We start from the raw sequence: 21186 nt of genomic DNA on the forward strand, positions 1-21186 counted from the left end.
GCAGTATTAATACCCGCAGTACTAATGCCTCCAGATGCAGTACTAATACCTGCAGTACTAATACCTCCAGATGCAGTACTAATACCTCCAGATGCAGTACTACTATCTCCAGATGCAGTACTAATACCTCCAGATGCAGTACTAATACCTCCAGATGCAGTATTAATACCCTCAGATGCAGTACTCGTTAGAGGCTCGTTACAGAGGGCGGTGATGTCATAATGAGGCGTTGATGCTGGTTGGTCCCCTGGGAGACGGAGGTCAGCTGACCATCACAATTAGTGACCTGACTGTGTGTGTGTGTGTGTGTGTGTGTGTGTGTGTGTGTGTGTTCAGCTGGTAAACAGCACCTTGAATCAATACCTGATCAATATGCCAATATACTGATGGATCTCAGTAATGGTACTCTGTTATTCTTTTACACAAATGCACAAACGTACACACACACACACACACACACACACACACACAACCCACACACACACACACACACACACACACTCACTCTCTCTCTCTCTCTCCAGCGACTGTTCTAATTCACATTAGTAACACCATACCTTTGGCCTCAGGCCGAGGGTTGTGTGTGTGTGTGTGTGTGTGTGTGTGTGTGTGTGTGTTTGCTCTTTCACATGGTACCATTTGTATTGCACTTGCCGCACACACACACACATACACACACACACACACACACACACAGAAGAGACAGTGAGACAAGGAGAGAGATGTACAGTAGTTTCATGCAGAAAGCTGTGTGTGTGTGTGTGTGTGTGTGTGTGTGTGGAGTTGGGGGTGGTTGTACAGTGGGGCGAGCGAGTGAAACAGTAACTGTCTCTCTCTCTCTCTCTTCAGTCTCCCAGCCAAAGCGTCTGAATGCACATCAATGAGATAAGATAAAACATGAGCTCAAAATAAAATCATATTTAAAGGGAACTGAGCAAAGAATGTGAGAAACAATAAATACCAATTAATTAATTAACAGAGCACTATATGAACAGTAGAGTATCTTAATGTATGTTTAGAAATTATATAATCAAATAAAATCAGTAAACTGTTCCTCTGTATTCATAAAGGGGTAATAAAATGACAGATCATAATAATAAAATAAGTCATAAAATGCAGATGCAGGTCAGTGTATTAGACATTAGAAAACAATAGAAAAATAGAAAAGTGAGAAACATAAATAAAATGACAAGTAAACAGTCTCTCTCTCTCTCTCTCTCTCTCTCTCTGGGTCAGCAGTGCTCGCTCGCTCAGTAACGCTGCTGCACACAGACGACAGGAGGGGGAGGGGTTATCTCTCTCTCTCTCTCTCTCTCTCTGAGCCGAGCTCGCTCGCCCGCTCCCGGCAGGACAGTCCCTGCTCGCGGCTCTCAGGAATCCAGAGGACGGACGCTGCCGCTCGCTCGCTCGCCTCTCTCTCTCTTTCCGTCTGATCCCTTCTTCTTTTTCTTTAAAAAAAAGAAAAAGAAAGAAAGAAAAGAGCACACTCGTCTTTTTGGCTCCCTCTCTCCTGTATGGATGCCCTCGCTCGCCCTTCAGCATCTTCATCATCATCACCATCGCTCCGGCTGCCGGGACGGTGACGGACAGACAGACAGACGGCTGGAGGCTTTCAACCGGACAGGAGAGAGAGACAGGCAGAGAGAGAGACAGGCAGAGACAGAGACAGGCAGAGAGAGAGACACAGAGAGAGAGACACAGAGAGAGAGAGAGACAGAGAGAGACAGAGAGAGAGACAGGCAGAGACACAGAGAGAGACAGACAGGCAGAGAGACAGACAGGCATAGAGAGAGAGACAGATGAATTAATGGAGGGTAAATGTTTGCCAGCTGAATGGAGAGAAAGTTGAGTTTGTGTTTACAGAGAGACAGACAGGCAGAGAGACAGACAGGTGGAGAGACAGACAGGTAAACAGAGAGAGACAGACTGGAACAGAGAGATAGACAGGAAGAGAGACAGACAGACAGACAGACAGACAGACAGAGGACAAATCCTTGAGTTTAACGGAATAGAATGTGTTTAGTCTAGTCTGTGTGTGTGTGTGTGTGTGTGTGTGTGTGTGTGTGTGTGTGCGTGTGTGAGAAACATGACTTGACAGAACGTGTGTATGTGTGTGTGTGTGTGTGTGTGTGTGTGTGACAGTGTGTGTGTGTGTGTGTGTGTGTGCTGACTACATGGCAGACAGGTCTTGATTAACTGATCGATCGATCGGCTGATTAATCGTCTCCTCTCCGGACGTCCTGAGCTTCGGCCCGTCCGTCCCGTCCCGTCGCCGTGGTGACCGTTGCCGGGGCCGGTTGCCGGGATGCAGGTGTCCATAGCGTGCAACGTGGGGGGGGGGCGGGGGGGCGAGCGAGTACCAGCTGAAGGAGCGGGGCGGCGGAGGGGGGAGGGCGGGCGCCGCCAGCAACATGGCCTGTCAGTCAAAAAGCAAAGCCCCGCCCACCCGGACCAACACCCTGCTAGGCCACGCCCACATGAAGGAGGCCCTCGGTCGCCATAGCAACATGAAGTACAGGTGAGAGGAGGAAGCGAGGGAGACGGATAATGAGTGTGTGTGTGTGTGTGTGTGAGGGAGAGAACGAGAGCGAGAGTGTGTGTGTGTGTGTGTCTGGCTTCACACACACACACACACACACACACACACACACACACACACACACACACAGGCGGACAGGTGCAGTTTGTTGACTCAGGTTCATATTTCATGTGTCTGAGCTGCAGCCAGAGTGTGTGAGTGTGTGTGTGTGTGTGTGTGTGTGTGTGTGTGTGAGTGTGTATGTGTGTGTGTGTGTGTGTGTGTGTTTTCCGTTGCACCTGGTTTGTTATGTGGGACACACACAGAGCAGACGGGCTGAGTGTGTGTTCGTTTCTGTGAAGCTGTGGATCATGGACTTATTGGATTATTGCTGCCATGTCTGAGTATTGATGAGATATTGATGAGATATTGATGAGATATTGATGAGATATTGATCAGACCCACTGAGCAAGTAACATTCATGGACGTCCAAAAGAAGTCGTCTTGTGGAGAAGAAGCTGTGTGTCGATTTTTAAACCGATCGGACTTTGCGATTTTTCGTAATTTACGTTTTAAATCACGATTTTCACCCTCATTGAAAATGAATGGGGAGCCGGCCGAGACCCACGCATTTTCAAAGCCTCACAGCTCCCTCATTCTTTGGCGCACAGACTCCATTCAAAGCTTAAATGACTCAGCAGATGTTCAACTTTATGTGTGTCATCTTCAATTTTTCATGTCTGCTTTAGTTTGCCATAAAACACAGTTTAAGTTTGGAGTTATTTTTGAGCCGCCTCTGACTTTTGAATGAGTGTGTATTGCGTGAGCTAGAGTGGCATTCCTGAGGGCTAGAGTGGAGCAGCCCTGAAAACTCGCCTAAAACTTTTGTCTTTAACTTGCTCTGCTGGCCACAATTTTCACTCCACATGCATAAATTCTTGGAAAGTAGTAGGAAAACTAGTTCTGCTTTGAAAAATGTAAATACAAAAGCAAAGTATCTTCAGCTTTTTAAACTGTGACCCTTAACGAGGCAGGAGTGCCAGCTCTCTCCCCCATAGACTCCCATTATATCTGGAATGCAAAGTCTCAGGAGAGAAGCAGAAACATACACTTTTTCAACTCGCGAAAACAGGGACATTTTTGGGAGCTGGAAAATAATTTTGACACCGTTTGAAAGCCCAAAGCCTTGCCTTTCTCATGATACCTTTTATTTTCTGCTCGGACTTACTGTCATTGAGAAAAAAGCATTTGTTTGACCACTAGTTTTAGGTGATTTTTCACAGAAGCAGCACTGTCACTCATGCTGTGAGCTTCATAGAGCCTCATTTCTGGCTCCGCCCACACAAGCCCCAGTAGCACAGTGGATAGTGTCTCTGCCTGCCATGCAGGAGACCAGGGTTCAACTCCCCGCCTGGGCAAGAGCCACAACACTACACAGCCCACAAACAGCATAGGGCTGGTGGTTTAGCACATGTCCAGGCGCTCGCAAGGCAAGCACATCAAAGAAACTTTATGAAGTCTTCTGGAGGTTCAGAGAAGACGACTTTTAATGTTTTCTGGATCAATTTTTGCTCAGTGGGGACACGGATGGACTGATCGATCTGCTACACCTGCACTACACACACTATACACAGTACACACAGTACACACACACTATACACAGTACACACAGTACACACACACTATACACACTACACACAATACACACACTGTACACACACACAACACACATTATACATACTACACACACACTACACACACACACACACACACACACTAAACAGCACACACTACAAAACATACACTATACACACTACACACTATACACACACTTTACACACTACACATACTATACACACACTAAACACACTACACATACTATACACACACTATACACAGACTTTACACACTACACAAACTATACACATACTACACACACTATACACACACTATACACAATACACACACTGTACACACACAACACACATTATACATACTACACACACACACTAAACAGCACACACTACAAAAAATACACTATACACACTACATATACTATGCACACATTATACACACACTTTACACACTACACACACTATACACACTACACATACTATACACACACTACACGCACTACACATACTATACACACACTATACACACACTTTACACACTACACACACTATACACACTATACACACACTATACACTCTACACATACTATACACACACTACACACACTATACACACTACACATACTATACACACTACACATACTATACAAACACTACACACACTATACACAGTACACACACTATACACACTATACACATTACACATACTATACACACACTACACACACTACACATACTATACACACTACACATACTATACAAACACTACACACACTATACACACTATACACACTACACATACTATACACACACTACACACACTACACATACTATACACACACTATACACACACTTTACACACTACACACACTATACACACTATACACATACTATATACACTACACATACTATACACACACTACACACACTATCCACACTACACATACTATACACACAATACACATACTATACAAACAATACACACACTATACACACTACACACACTATACACACTACACATAGTATACATACTACACACACTACACACAACAAACACATAACATATGACATGATGGTTTCCACGGCGACAGCTACAAAAAGTGAGGTGAATGCAGGAAAACAACTACCATAGCAACCAGTGAAGCACAGCGAGCAGTGCATTATGGGAGCAGCTTTAGACCAATCAGATTGCTGCGCTGACATTTCATTACAAAACAACACAAACAGCCATCCAATCAGAGAGGTCCACACGCTTACATCTGTCAGCCAATCACAGAGCCTGATCCTGTCGCTCTAATTAAACCATAAACCTCACACATACACACACACACACACACACACACACACAAACAAACATATGTTCATCAAGAGGCTTTATTGGACAACTCTGCAAAGGTCAAAGGTTACCGAGCCTTGTGTGTGTGTGTGTGTGTGTGTGTGTGTGTGTGTGTGTGTGTGTGTGCACAGTGTAATTTGCATGTGTAGATCACACATCAACGTCAAACTGCAGTTTAATCAGGAAAAGGATCAACACACACACACACACACACACACACACAGATTGTATATACATGTGGAAATGAGCCCAGTTGTTGGAGGGAAGATTACAGTGTGTGTGTGTGTGTGTGTGTGTGTGTGTGTGTGTGTGTGTGTGTGTGTGTGTGTGTATGTGTGTGTGTGTGTGTGTGTGTGTGTGTGTGTGTGAGACAGAGCATAAACACAAAAAGTCAATGTCAGCAGAATGCAGAATAAGAAAACACATACATACATACACACACACACATACACACACACACACACACACACAGGCCTAAAAATACCAGCATGATTCGACAGTATTGTGTTTTTTGTGATGTCAGAGAGAGAGACGGCTCTTCAGTTCATATTTACTCTCCTTCATCACACAGTTTCACACTGCAACACACACACACACACACACACACACACTGATAACAACAGAACTGAGAGAGAGGCTGGTTAAAGGAACATTCCACCCTAAATCACCTGGAGGCTGTTTCGGAGCTGCTGCTGGATCTCAAAACTCACCTGTTTGTGTTGAAATAAACTCTTTGATCAATACTAACTACTACTGACTACTACTGACTACTACTGACGACTACTGATTACTACTAACTACTACTGACTACTACTAACGACTACTACCGACTACTACTAACGACTACTAACGACTACTGACTACTACTAACTACTACTGACTACTACTAACTACTACTGACTACTACTAATGACTACTAACTACTACTAACTACCACTAACTACTACTAACTACTACTGACTACTACTAACTAGTACTAACTAGTACTAACAACTACTAACTACTACAATCAGATGTTCAGATGTATGTGCTCAAATGAGCATGACAAATGAAAAACACCTCATCACTAAAAATATTATTCTGCCTATATCTTATTGCCCGAGTCTGTGTGGTTTCCATGGCAACACGAAACGTTTCACTGAAACCCGCATCAAAAGCCGCTGTCAGCTTTGTTAGTCTGCATAATGGACCGATTGGTTGTCAGCTTTGATTTATTTGGCGACCTAAGTTTGGATAAACGGCTGAACGAGGAAGACAAGACAGAAGAGAAAAAGGAGAGATACACGAGAGTGACGAGTGAAGAGCTGGATCAGCTGGAGAGGTCAGGAAATGAAGCCGGTACGGCCCGGTCAACGTCTTGGGCTGTCAAATGTCTACAAGACTACCTGACAAACACCGGGCAAACAGCTGATTTCTCACCTGTAAGGAAAGAAGAGCTGAACAAGATCCTTCATGAATTTTATGGAGCTTTAATTTCTATAATAAAGAGAATGAAATGCCTCAGAAGATTCAGCACCACGGACAGTACCCGCTGAGGCAGATTCAGCACCACGGACAGTACTCGCTGAGGCAGATTCAGCACCACGGACAGTACCCGCTGAAGCAGATTCAGCACCACGGGCAGTACCCGCTGAGGCGGATTCAGCACCACGGACAGTACCCGCTGAGGCAGATTCAGCACCACGGACAGTACCCGCTGAAGCAGATTCAGCACCACGGGCAGTACCCGCTGAGGCAGATTCAGCACCACGGACAGTACCTGCTGAGGCAGATTCAGCACCACGGACAGTACCTGTCAGATTTTCCATGGAGATGTGCTGCTGTAACTTTGTTCTTGTTATTAATGTGTTAATGTTATCAGTTATTAATTAGCCTATTAATCGTTATTAACTTGTTTAGTCTTTATGAGTTTCCTAGGCCTTTGATTTAATTAATTTGTCATTTTGTTTGCATCTGTACATTGAAATGAACATTTAATAAATCAACACATCTGTGAAAACTATTGTCTTTATTTCAGAGGTAAATTGAAAGTTAACACCTCTTTTCTTGTTACCTTCCTGTTTGAATTGGAAAGTAGATCCGGCAGGAAGCCTCCACACAGTAACCTTCCGCCAGGACTGCTGTGTGAAGGAGCTGCAGCTGAAGCCTCACAGAGACAGGCAGAGAATAAAAACGTTGCTGAATATAATCTGACAAACTGCCGGCGGGACAGTCTCACATAGTGAAGGGGGCGGGGCCTCGTGCTGGCCCCTCTCACCACAGCTGATTGGCTGAAACATTGACGAGCTGATGGATCTGTTTTGTTTATTTATTATTTCAGGAATCTTGGGAAATCTGGACTGAGAGTTTCCTGCTTAGGCCTCGGTGAGCACACACACACACACACACACACACACACACACACACAGACACACACACACATACAGACACACACACACACACACACACACACATACAAACACACACACACATACACACAACACACACACACACACACACACAACACACACACTCACACACGCACACACACACTGACACATACACACACACCTGAACACATATGTAGAGTCACTCATGTTCTTTCTCTTTTCACAGGAACATGGGTGACATTTGGCTCCCAGATCTCTGACGAGGTACTGTGTGTGTGTGTGTGTGTGTGTGTGTGTGTGTTCATGTATGTTCATGTGTGTGTATGTGTGTGTGTGTGTGTGTGTGTGTGTGTGTGTTTTCCATGCATGAACTCATGATTACATAACCGTTAGTTGAGGTTTGTGAACATGATAATGTGGGTTAGTGACTCTGCCTGCCTTTGTTTCTCTGTCCGTGTGTGTGTGTGTGTGTGTGTGTGTGTGTGTTCGGTGTGTGTGTGTGTAGATGGCAGAGAGTGTGATGACCACAGCGTACGACAGTGGAGTGAACTTGTTCGACACAGCAGAGGTTTACGCCTCGGGGAGGTAAACGCTCACAGATCACATTTCTCCATTTAGTCTGGAGGTCTCTCTACCACTCTCTCTCTCTCTCTCTCTCTCTCTCTCTCTCTCTCTCTCTGTCTGTCTGTCTGTCTGTCTGTCCCTGTCTGTCTCTCTCCCCGTCTCTCTCTTTCTCTCATATATTCTCTCTAACTGCCTGTCTCTGTCTCTCCCTGTCTGTCTCTCTCCAACTGTCTGTCTGTCTGTCTGTCTCTCTCTCTGTGTCCCTCTCTCTCTCTGTCTATCAGTCTGTCTCTCTCTCTGTCTCCCTCTCTCTCCCTGTCTGTCTCTCTCTCTGTCTCCCTGTCTATCTCTCTCTGTCTCTCTCTCTGTCTGTCTTTCTCTCCCTATCTGTCTTTCTATCTCTCCGTCTCTCTCTTTCTCTCGTATATACTCTCTAACCGCCTGTCTCTCTTTCTCCCTGTCTGTCTTTCTGTCTCTCCCTATCTCTCTCTCTAACCGCCTGTCTCTCTCTCTCCCTGTCTGTCTTTCTGTCTCTTCCTGTCTGTCTCTCTCTAACCGCCTCTCTCTCTCTGTCCCTGTCTGTCTCTCAGAGCAGAGACGACTCTTGGGAACATCCTGAAGAAAAAAGGATGGAGGTAAAGCGACACTCATCTGTTTGTGTTGAAATAAACTCTTTTGTCCTGTCCTGACCACTACTAACTACTACTAACTTCTACTAATTAGTATTGATCACTTCTATCTAGTACTGACTACTACTAACTACTACTAACTACTACTGACCACTACAAACTACTACTAGCCACTATTAACTAGTACAGACTACTACTAACTATTACTGATCACTAACTAGTACTGACCACTATTAACTACTACTAACTAGTACTGACTACTACTAACTACTGCTAACTAGTACTGACTACTACCAACTACTACTAACCACTATTAACTAGTACAGACTACTACTAACTATTACTGATCACTAACTTGTACTGACCACTAGTAACTACTACTAACTAGTTCTGACCACTACTAACTACTTCTAACTAATACTAACTAGTACTAACTCATACTGACCATTACTAACTACTTCTGACTAATACTAACTAGTCTGCTAAACAGTACTACACTAAAAAAGTAGACCTAACCCATTAGTACTAGTGAATATGCAGTACTCTCCTGCTGCCACTCACCATCCTACTCAAAGACTATCCAGCTGATCACTGATAATCACTGATCACTGATCAGCTGTCAGTGAGCATGGAACCTGTTAACTGATCACTGCTCCCAGTTCCTCTGCGTGTTCTCCTGCGTGTTCTCCAGAACGTTCCTCTGCTCTCCTCCCAGAGCGAGCAGTGGGGTTTCAGAGCTGCCACATCACTCCTCCTCTCTTTCCTCCATTCATTCCACTACGATATGAACATGAACTTTCAGAGCCTTCACACTTTCTTCACTCCAGTTTTCCATCAGCCCAATAAAGTCCTCCACATGAGTTTTCCTCAAAGCAGCAGCACTGTTGGCTTTTCAGGACTTTTTCACACTGAAACGCTCCCTCCTCCTCCCCCTCCTCCTCCTCCTCCTCCTCCTCCTCCTCCACCTCCGCCAGGGAAAATAGTCCCTAAGCGGGGAAACGTTTTGCTTTCCACAGCCAATCATCAGCTGTGTGGTTTCTGAGTGTTGAGGACTTTGTTCACATTATAAGGCAGCTGCTTCAACCACAAACTCAACACAAACACAAGCAACAGCCTCTCCTCCTGCATCCCCCTCTTCTATCATCCATCTCTCTCTCTCTCTCCTTCATCATGCCATCCCTCTCTCTCCCCTCCTCCCCCCTCCATCTCTCACAGTAACTGATGGTGGCAGAACGACAATAATGCTGAAATAACTCTCCCTCCGTCCCTCTGCTTCATTTATCCTCTCTCTCCTCTCTCTCTCTCTCTCTCTCTCTCTCTCTCTTTCTCTGTCCCTCTCTCTCAGGAGGTCGAGTTATGTCGTCACCACTAAGATCTACTGGGGAGGACAGTGAGTACTGCACTGTAGTTCTGCACTGTAGTAATACACGACACGTCACTGTGTACTATTTGGCTAAACACATATTTTTTTAAAAAAAAATTTTGTGGTAATTTTTGAAAGTGAATAATCAGACTGTACTAGAAATGACAAAAATTGTCTCAAGAAAATTTGAAGCGTGTTAGCACCAAGTAGCCCTGTGTTGGAGTGTGTGTGTGTGCGCGCGTGCGCATGTGTGTAGTTCAAAAACTGGGAGCAGTAGTCACTGGCTCCCTGATGATAGTTTCATTTTTTAATAAACACCACAGTGTGTTTGTCACAGACCGTTTTCACGTTAAATCTAACTCCTAAAACTACAAACTGCACCTTTAACTTTTGTGTTTTGAAAGAAATCAAGTGAATTTTCTGAGGTGTCAAAGGGTTAATCTGAAGTGTGTGTGTGTGTGTGTGTGTGTGCTTGCAGGGCGGAGACGGAGCGAGGGCTGTCGAGGAAACACATCATCGAAGGTAAATGACCTTTAATCTTTCAGCCTGCTGCTCTGCTCCAATCAAATCCCCTCAAACCAAAAGGAGGAAGTGACATCATAGATCAGCTCCGCCCACCAACATGTAGCCGCATGGTAGTTATTATCCATAAAGCGTATACATTATATAGAATATTAATTATATCAACATATTAACTCTCCCTCCAAAGTAATGAATAAATAAATAAAATAAAATGAAATAAATAAAATTATTAGCGATAAAAAAAATCAAAAAACAAAAGAAAGCAAAGTGAAAAGTGCAAAAATGAAACAATGAAAACTGAATAAATATACAAAAACACAAAAAATATATTCAGATTTTTTTTTAAAAGAATATATCCAAAAGTTTTTTTTTAAAATATATAAAATGAAAAATTGATATTCATAATCTTCATGGGGAGAGTAGCATTATTTTTTTTTTTTATCTTTTTGAAAGCAATGAAGGGAATTTTATTCAGGTTTCAGAGGCTTAATTTTTGGGGGGATTTTTCATGTTAACTCGTTCATAAGAAAAGTCCTCGAGGAAACCTGACAGGTCCTGTCGCCTCATCAGCCCAAACAACAACCTGTAAATAACAACATCTCCAGGTGACCTTAACAACCCTCGTTTACTCCCCGAGTCAGGTGACCTTAATGACACTAACGAGGTTATCACAGCCAGGAGCAGCACTAACGATTCAGTAGTTTCAACGACTTAACGACCGCCACCTGAGCCTAATGACCCTAAATGGTAAACGGACTGAATTTCTGTAGCGTTTTTCTAGTCTACTAGTCAAAGTGTTTGACAATGTCTGCCTGCTCACACACACACACACACACACACACACACACACACACAAAGCTGTCAGAGGCTGCCATGCAAGATGCCAAGAAGTCCATCAGTTAGTGGTTCAGTGTCTTGCTCGAAGACACTTAGACACACAACCCTCCGATCACCAGCCCAACCCTCGTGTACTGGTGGAGGCAGGTGACCCGATCAGGTGACCCGGTCAGGTGACCCTCAGCTGAGCTGTGCAGAACACCTCCACATACTTCCTGTGTTTTCGTGTAAAGACATTCGTCCTGAAGCGTTCACAGTCACTGAACCCTCCTCTTACAGAGCCGACGGGCGGCCTGAGGCGTCTGAGGACAAACAGCTGCAGGCTCAACATTTCATGTCTTTCTGTGTTTGCCCAGTCTTCTGTCATTACAGCTGCATTCCAGTTTTCATGAAGCAGGCTCCTCCTGAAACCTGGCACCTCTCGCCTGCTCGAGGGCTTCGCTATTAGGTGTCAAAACCTGAGCGGTGGCCAGGTTCAGAAGGTCACTGAAGTCTTGTGTTGAGCCTGGAACGCAGTTTTGTTTTATTGATGCTCATTACAGAAGACGCTTGGTGAGCAGCGCCAGACGCACTCAAAACTCTTTGTGAACAGGACCGCCGACTTTGGGCTCCCGCGGTGAGAGATGCTGATAAAACATGTCTAAGCCCACTGAGGCAAATTTGTCCTTTTGAATCTGGATCTGAATCTGAGTATGAATCTGAATCTGAATCTGAGTATGAATCTGAATCTGAATCTGATTTTGAATCTTCTGAATCTGAGTCTGAATCTTCTTAATCTGAGTCTGAATCTGAGTCTGAATCTTCTGAATCTGAGTCTGAATCTGAAACTTTTGAATCTGAATCTGAATCTTCTGAATCTGAGTCTGTATCTTCTGAAACTGGATCTGAATCTGAATCTTTTGAATCTGAATCTGAATTTTCTGAATCTGAGTCTGAATCTTCTGAATCTGAACCAGAGTCTGAATCTTCTGAATCTGAATTTGAATCTTCTGAATCTGAATCTTCTGAATCTGAATCTGAGTCTGATTCTGAATCTGAGTCTGAATCTGAATCTGAATCTGAGTCTGATTCTGAATCTGAGTCTGAATCTTCTGAGTCTGAATCGGAATCTTCTGAGTCTGAATCTGAATCTGAATCTGAATCTGATTCTGAATCTGAGTCTGAATCTTCTGAATCTGAATTTGAATATTCTGAATCTGAGTCTGAATCTTCTGAATCTGAATCTGAGTCTGAATCTTCTGAATCTGAATTTGAATCTTCCTAATCTGAGTCTGAATCTTCTGAATCTGAATCTTTTTAATCAGAATCTGGATCACAGAGCAGGTGTGTCAGGTTATCTGAAGCGGGACGTCCAGCAGCAGATCAGAGGTGGAGGCTGTGGCACCGTCCTGTGATCTTGTCTTTGTACAGATTGGTGTCGTGTCTCGGCCGCGGGGAGAACGAGCTGTGTGACGGCTTCATCTTTCTGCTCAGATTATTCAGGCTGATGTTGGCAGGATCCCGTCGCTTGTCGGGGCGTTTTGGTGATTTTGCAGCCGTCAGCGTTCATGTCAGTGTTCATGTCAGCGCCCTCAGAGTCTGAGGCTGTTTCCTCAGCAGCTCTCATGACTGCAGCCAAATCATTTTTAAAACCTGATGACTTCACAGCTGTTTTATTTACTTTTTTTGCTGCCTGTATGAAGCCAGAGTCATGCAGACGACACACTGAAGTACACCGAAACGAGAGACAGAGACATAATCACCAATATTTAATCTGCAGGGTTCGTTTTATTTTGTCGGGTTGTTTCTCTGAGCTGAGCGTTGAATTCACACTCCGCTCTGAACCAACTGCTCGGCCGAAAAATGAAATGCAATTCAATTAAGAGACAAAGAGGGAAGGCATGTGGGGTGCAGACACACTGGAAACACACACACACACACACACACACACACACACACACACACACAGTCCTCTGGTGTCCTCTGTCAGTTGTCGGAGGTCGTCTGGGCTTTAGGAGGCTCAGTCACACCAAGACTGGATTAGGAGTTCCACTGCAACACACACACACACACATACACACGCACACACACACACACACACACACACACACACACACACACTGCTCTGTTGACTTGTGTTCTTTGATTAAAAATCCTCAGACCCGATTACCCCCCTTCCACCCCCCCACCACACACACACACACACACACACACACACACACACCCTCCAGCATCACGAGGGGCTGGAGCCTTTTTTTCCCAGCATGCACTGGGATTGAAAACTGCAGAGATAAATTTAACCCTGAACCCCGACGTTACAAAATGACCTCAAAGCAAAAACACCACCAGTATGGCGTGTGTGTGTGTGTGTGTGTGTGTGTGTGTGTGTGTGTGTGTGTGAACTCCCCAGCCTGCGCTGTCGTTAACAAGCGATGAATAAAGTTTTCAGCGCTCTTTCATGAGGAGATGAAAAACTTTTTTTTTTTTACATGTTTTTGTTCAGTTTTAAAAACGTTGTGTTTCATGTTCAATGTTTTTCAGGCTGTCATGATGTTTTCATGTCTGTTTTGTTTATCAAACATGTTAAATGTAACGTTAAAATATCTATTAAAGTAAAATATTGCAGATTTGAAAGGGTGTCTCCCTCTGCCGCCAGTCACTGTGTTAGCAGGGTTATTATGGTTCGTATGGTTAGCACAGATAGCAGGGTTAGCATGGTTAACAGGGTTAGCATGGTTTGCAGGGTTAGTATGGTTAGCAGGGTTAGCATGGTTAGCAGAGTTAGCAGGGTTAGCATGGTTTGCAGGGTTAGTATGGTTAGCAGGGTTAGCAGGGTTAGCATGGTTAGCAGGGTTAGCATGTAGCTCTCTGCTTGTCTGACTGGACAAAAAGCTAATCTCTGAAAAAAGTGTCATGTTCCTTTAAACCATTAAAACAATGTCAATATGACATTAATCTACAAACAAACCTTAACTTTACTATTATTATTATTGTTGTTGTTGTAATATTATAGTATTAGAATATTAACATTCATATTAAAATATCATTATAATACGAAAATGTTAACTTTAATATAGTATTATTATTTTTAAATTTTAATAGTATTATTTTATTAGAATTGTTATTTTATTAGAATTGTACAGAAAATTTGCAGTACAATCATATTATTATTGTATTATTACAATGTTACCAGTGATGATATTACTATCATTATTATTATCATTATTATTATTATTAGTAGTAGTAGTGGTAGCAGTAGTAGTAGTAGTAGTAGTAGTGGTAGTAGTAGTAGCAGTAGTAGTAGTAGTAGTAGTAGTGGTAGTAGTAGTAGTAGTAGTAGTAGTAATAGTAGTAGTAGTGGTAGTAGTAGTAGCAGTAGTAGTAGTAGAAGTAGTAGTAGTAGTATTAAGATATTAACATTGAAATGATAATTATTATTTTATTAGGATATTAATGTTAATGGACCAGTGACCTTCAGTCTGACTCTGAGGTCAGATGACTGATGATAAATGTAGACGGTTACTTTTTTACACACACACACACACACACACAGACACACACACACACACACACACACACACGGTGTGTCCTTGTACAAGGTGTTTTGTTGCGTGACAAAACGTCTGGCATACTTTGACTTATTGTGATGTCAGAGCTGTCATCTGCGGTGTGTGTGTGTGTGTGTGTGTGTGTGTGTGTGTCTGTTTGTGTGTGTGTGTGTGTGTGTCTGTTTGTGTGTGTGTGTGTGTGTCTGTTCGTGTGTGTGTGTGTGTGTGTGTGTGTGTGTGTGTGTGTCTGTTCGTGTGTGTGTGTGTGTGTGTGTGTGTGTGTGTGTGTGTGTGTGTGTTGCAGGCCTGCGTGGTTCTCTTGCCAGGTTACAGCTGGACTACGTGGATATCGTTTTCGCCAACAGGACTGATATCAACTCGCCTATGGAGGGTATGCAGACACACACACACACACACACACACACACACACACACACACATACACACACACATGAACAGACACACACACACACACACATGAAGAGACACACACACACACACACACACACAGAGCAGGTGGATCAGGTGAAAGTTGATCAATAATTGATTTTGGGGGCAGAGCCTCTTGTTCTCATCTCGCTGACAGACGTCTGGTTTCTCCAGCTGCTTCTGTTCTGTGTTGTATTGATCATAGAACACTGATCGTAGAACACTGATCATAGAACACTGATCATAGAACACTGATCGTAGAACACTGATCATAGAACACTGATCGTAGAACACTCATCATAGAACACTGATCGTAGAACACTGATAATAGAACACTGATCGTAGAACACTCATCATAGAACTCTGATTATAGAACACTGATCGTAGAACACTGATCAAAGAACACTGATCGTAGAACACTGATCATAGAACTCTGATTATAGAACTCTGATTATAGAACACTGATAATAGAAAACTGACTGTGGAACACTGATTATAGAACACTGACTGTGAAACACTGATAATAGAAAACTGACTGTGGAACACTGATTATAGAACACTGACTGTGGAACACTGATCATAGAACACTGACTGTGGAACACTGATTGTGGAACACTGATGGTTTTTCCAGAGGTGGTGCGGGCGATGACCTTTGTGATCGAGCAGGGCATGGCCATGTACTGGGGAACATCACGATGGAACGCCATGGAGATCATGGTACGAGCCAGGAGAACCACTGGAGAACCCCAGCAGATTCATAATGAACCACAGTAGAACCATAATAGATCTGCAATAGAACTATAGTAGGAAATATCATAGAACTGCAGCAGATTTGTAGTAGATGATAGTAGAGCCGTACTATTGGCATACCATACGCAGTTCTAAAGAACCACTTTAGAACTGTGATTGTGCAGAGGTTCTACCTCCACTGCAGTGGAACTGTGGAACCACAGCAGAACTACCTACAACCACTGTAGAGCTATGGCAGAACCTCAGCAGAACTGCAGTTAACCTATCAAAGAACCACAGCAGAACCCTTAGGTTAAGAATTAGAACTGGTTGATCTGCAGCAGAACCACAATAGAACTTCACTGTATCTGTGGTAAAACCACAGTAGCAGAACCACCATGGTGCTATAGGGACAGTAGAACTACAGCAAAACTCTAGTAGAACAGTAGCAGACCTAAGGTAGAACGTCAGTAGAACAATTGCAACGCTGCAGTAAAACTATGATAGAGCCACAATAAACCTTTGCTAGAGCCATACTAGAACCATACTAGAACCATACTAGAACCGCAACGCGCCAATCAAAGTAGAACAATAGCACTGCAGCAACAGCACATCAGGCCTTCAGTGGAACATCAGCAGAACTTTAGTAGAACCTAATTAAAAGTTCAGTAGAGCCTCAGTAGAATCATAGTAGAACCACAGAACAATATTAGAACTGCACTAGAAAGACAGTAGAACCTCAGTCTGTCTCACCTGTCTGTGTATGTCTCACCTGTCTGCGTCTGAACCTGTCTTTCTCTCACCTGTCTATGGGTCACCTGTCTGTGTCTCACCTGTCTGCGCCTCACCTGTCTGTGTCTCACCTGTCTGTCTGCCTCACCTGTCTGTTTCTCACCTGTCTGTGCCTCACCTGTCTGCCTCACCTGTCTGTCTCTCACCTGTCTGTGCCTCACCTGTCTGCCTCACCTGTCTGTGCCTCACCTGTCTGTCTCTCACCTGTCTGTGCCTCACCTGTCTGTGCCTCACTTGTCTGTCTCTCACCTGTCTGTGCCTCACCTGTCTGTCTCTCACCTGTCTGTGCCTCACCTGTCTGTCTCTCACCTGTCTGTGCCTCACCTGTCTGTCTCTCACCTGCCTGTCTCTCACCTGTCTGTCTCTCACCTGTCTGTCTCTCAGGAGGCGTACTCGGTGGCGAGACAGTTTAACCTGGTTCCCCCGGTGTGTGAACAGGCTGAGTATCACTACTTCCAGAGAGACAAGGTGGAGCTGCACCTGCCAGAGCTCTACCACAAGATAGGTAACACACACACACACACACACACACAGTATTATTGATAATGATATTGATCAGTAAAAATATTGATTATCATCAATAATGGGGGCATGTGGTGTGTCTGTCAGGTGTCGGGGCGATGACCTGGTCTCCGTTAGCCTGCGGCCTCCTGACGGGCAAATACAACGACGGAGTCCCAGAGAGCTCCAGAGCCGCCATGAAGGTGCACACACACACACACACACACACACACACACACACACACACACTGTAACTGCTGCAACACAAGCATCATCCATCTACAACAGGCTGATCTGCAGAAATGAGACCATCTGTTACCGTGGTGATCAATACAGTGTGTGTGTGTGTGTGTGTGTGTGTGTGTGTGTGTGCATGTGTGCATGTGTGCATGTGTGCGTGTGTGTGTGTGTGTAGGGCTATGCCTGGCTCAAAGAGAGGCTCTGCAGTGACGAGGGGAAGAAGCAGCTGGCCAAGATCAAGGAGCTCCACCTGGTGGCCGACCGGCTGAACTGCACACCTGCACAGCTCGCCATCGGTACCTGAGAACACCCCAGCCGCCTGTTACCTTGTCAAAACATTTCACATGTTCTCATGGGTGACAGCTGTCTGTCTCTCTGTCCCTCTGACTGCCTGTCTGTCTCTCTGTCTCTCTGCCTGTCTGTCTGTCAGCCTGGTGTCTGCGGAGTGAAGGCGTCAGCTCGGTTCTTCTTGGAGTCTCAAACACAGAACAGCTGCTGGAGAACCTGGGCTCCATTAGGGTAGGTGTGTGTGTGTGTGTGTGTGTGTGTGTGTGTGTGCACCTGGCGTGGGCCTTTGGTTCAGAGTATTTCCGGGTGGTTTCTGTTGCCATGACAACAGCTCTGGTGTTCAGTGAGGTCATGGCGTGGGCGGAGCTTACATCAGCCTGACGCACGGCTGACAGGAACATGTTCTGTCTGAACCGTGAGAACCGGCTGGCGGCTCCTGGTCTGAACTCAAATAAAAACGTCGAGTCTCACCTGGCAGGTTGTAACTATGAATTAGCTTCTGATCAGTTTGAAACAACTTTATCGGCAGCAGATGATTTGAGCGGCCAGGTGCTCGCTCTGTCACCTCGTTAGAGTCAATAAAGTTCTTCAGAAGGACAAACAGTTCCTCTCCCGCTCACCTGCCACAGACATTAGTGTCATCTGAACCAAACCACCTGCTGTCAATATTTCCATCAATACGATCGATCCGGAGGCTTCCTCACTCTGTTGCTCGCCCTCACACTGCTTCCTGTCTCTCTCTCTCCCTCAGGTCCTGTCCCAGCTGACTCCGCCCCTCATTGCTGAGATGGACACGTTGCTCGGCAACAAGCCACGGAGCAAGAAGGAGGCGCGGAGCTGAGGAGGAGGAGGAGCTTCCTCCTTCCTCCCTCTGCTCCTCCAGAGGGAAACTAAATGACAAGAGACGCAAATGTGTTTATTGACAAGAACTCCTCCGGTCCGCTGCCTTCATCCTCACCGACCTCCTCCTCCTCCTCCTCCTCCTCCTCATCATCTCTCACTCTACAGATAGGGGCCAGTTCTTCCTGCAGACAAAAACAGAAAAAATTCAAACTCAAATTCAAATTAAATACAGACTCATCAGAAACTGAGATGATCCAGCCAAGACGAGGAACATCAGGAACCACTGCCCTGGTTACTATAGCAACAAGCAAAACTGTGGTTACTATAACAACAAGGAAAACTGTTGTTACCGTAGCAACAAGTAAAACTGTGGTTACTATAGCAACAAGCAAAATTGTGGTTACTATAGCAACAAGCAAAACTGTGGTTACTATAGCAACAAGGAAAACTGTTGTTACTGTAGCAACAAGCAAAACTATGGTTACTATAGCAACAAGGAAAACTGTTGTTACTATAGCAACAAGGAAACAGTGGTTACCATAGCAACAAGAAAACTGTTGTTACTGTAGCAACAAGGAAACAGTGGTTACCATAGCAACAAGGAAAACTGTTGTTACTGTAGCAACAAGGAAAACAGTGGATACCATAGCAACAAGGAAAACTGTTGTTACTGTAGCAACAAAGAAAACTGTTGTTACTGTAGCAACAAGGAAACATTGGTTACCATAGCAACAAGGAAAACTTGTTGCTATGGTAACCAAAAAGTGGTTACTATAGCGACAAGGAAGAGTAGGGTTACTACAGCAATAAGGAACACAGTGGTTACTATGGCAACAAAGGTGCAGTACTCCGGAACACAGCGGTTACCATGGTAACGTTGGACCATGGCCATACAACACAGTGGTTACCGTGGTATCAAGCAACAGGCGCTCTCTGTGACAGAGCGGTTACCATGGTAACGTGAAACCTGTTGCTTTAGCACACAGCGCCCCCTTAACGCGGAACGGTGATCGACGACACAGGGGTTTCCATGGCAACATGCAGGCCATGGTGCCTCCTGTCTGCTCTACAGGTTGGACCCTGACATGCAAATGTTTCGTGGCGACCGGAGACGAGAACAATGCTCTCTGGTGGTTCTCCTGAGCTCGTCCAATAGGAACTCTCCCCGCCTCCCGCTGTGTAACCTGACCTTTAGATAACCAGTATTTTAACCGATCAGATACTTCCTGTATTTATGTGCGTAACCACCGCCAGAGGGCGCCAGAGCCAGAGCCGAGAGCCAGTCCAGCCCCGCTGAGGGCGGCACACACACAACACTCACATCGCCATGGAAACAGCAGCAAACATCACCTGCCAGGTGTCACGTAAAACACCAGCGTGCGTCTGGAAACGATGCGGCTCTACCAGAACCGGAGACCTCCAACATGGCTGCCGGCGGGTCAGGGTTGGGGTTTGGGGTTTGGGGTGCCCGCCGGCGGGGCCAACATGGCTGGACTGTGCTCAGGACTCTGGCTGCTGATGCCGCTCCCAGCTCCGCCTGTATTTATAAATGTAAATCTCTATATTTTATGAATGATGAAGCCATTCCTGTAGTCAACTCTGTGCTGCCCCCCCGCCTCGTCCAGCTTTAGATAGAGGAGCAGAGTCATATATATTATTATTATTATTATTATTATTATATGTGTCACGCAGTGGTGCTCAACCTCAGGGTCGCGACCTCTCGGGGGTCTCCAGTTCATGTCACTGTGGTTACGTCTCTGTGCTCAGAGGGAGGTCTATTTTTCTTTCCAGTGGTTATATATTTATTTACATATTTATTTATTCTAAAGTAGCTTTTCTCTGTGCTATACAATAGATACTATACAACCACATGTTTAAGTATTTTGTTTTATTTGTTAGCTTGTTTTCTATTTTTGTGTTTTCTTTGTTTCTGTGAAATGTCGATCTGCTTTCTCATTTGTTTTCATTTTGTGTTGTTATGATTACTGTTATTGTTGTTATTATTTGTGTGAAATGCGATAGGGTTTGTGCTTCCAGGCAGCGACGGAAACAACAATTAGACGCT

General features: G+C 44.6%; 1 protein-coding gene across 2 annotated transcripts in view; it reads left to right on the top strand.

The window, feature by feature from the left end:
* LOC115376652 (voltage-gated potassium channel subunit beta-3-like) overlaps positions 1–19202 on the top strand; it is a 23359-nt gene extending 4157 nt beyond the window's left edge. The window contains exons 1-14 of one of the 2 annotated variants that reach the window (XM_030076377.1): positions 2466–2518; positions 7809–7852; positions 8084–8121; positions 8363–8442; positions 9012–9056; positions 10396–10440; positions 10892–10935; positions 15604–15690; positions 16360–16445; positions 17634–17754; positions 17859–17953; positions 18166–18286; positions 18421–18509; positions 19030–19202. In XM_030076377.1, the coding sequence (XP_029932237.1) occupies positions 2478–2518; positions 7809–7852; positions 8084–8121; positions 8363–8442; positions 9012–9056; positions 10396–10440; positions 10892–10935; positions 15604–15690; positions 16360–16445; positions 17634–17754; positions 17859–17953; positions 18166–18286; positions 18421–18509; positions 19030–19119 (1026 nt within the window). In that variant the 5' untranslated portion in view covers positions 2466–2477 and the 3' untranslated portion in view covers positions 19120–19202. Of the gene's footprint in view, positions 1–2465; positions 2519–7808; positions 7853–8083; positions 8122–8362; positions 8443–9011; positions 9057–10395; positions 10441–10891; positions 10936–15603; positions 15691–16359; positions 16446–17633; positions 17755–17858; positions 17954–18165; positions 18287–18420; positions 18510–19029 lie in introns of those variants that run through there. The other variant, XM_030076376.1, reaches the window with a different exon arrangement.
* Positions 19203–21186: the final 1984 nt, after the last annotated feature.

Source organism: Myripristis murdjan, chromosome 18 (genome assembly GCF_902150065.1).
Source record: "Myripristis murdjan chromosome 18, fMyrMur1.1, whole genome shotgun sequence".
Classification (NCBI taxonomy): Eukaryota; Metazoa; Chordata; class Actinopteri; order Holocentriformes; family Holocentridae; genus Myripristis; species Myripristis murdjan.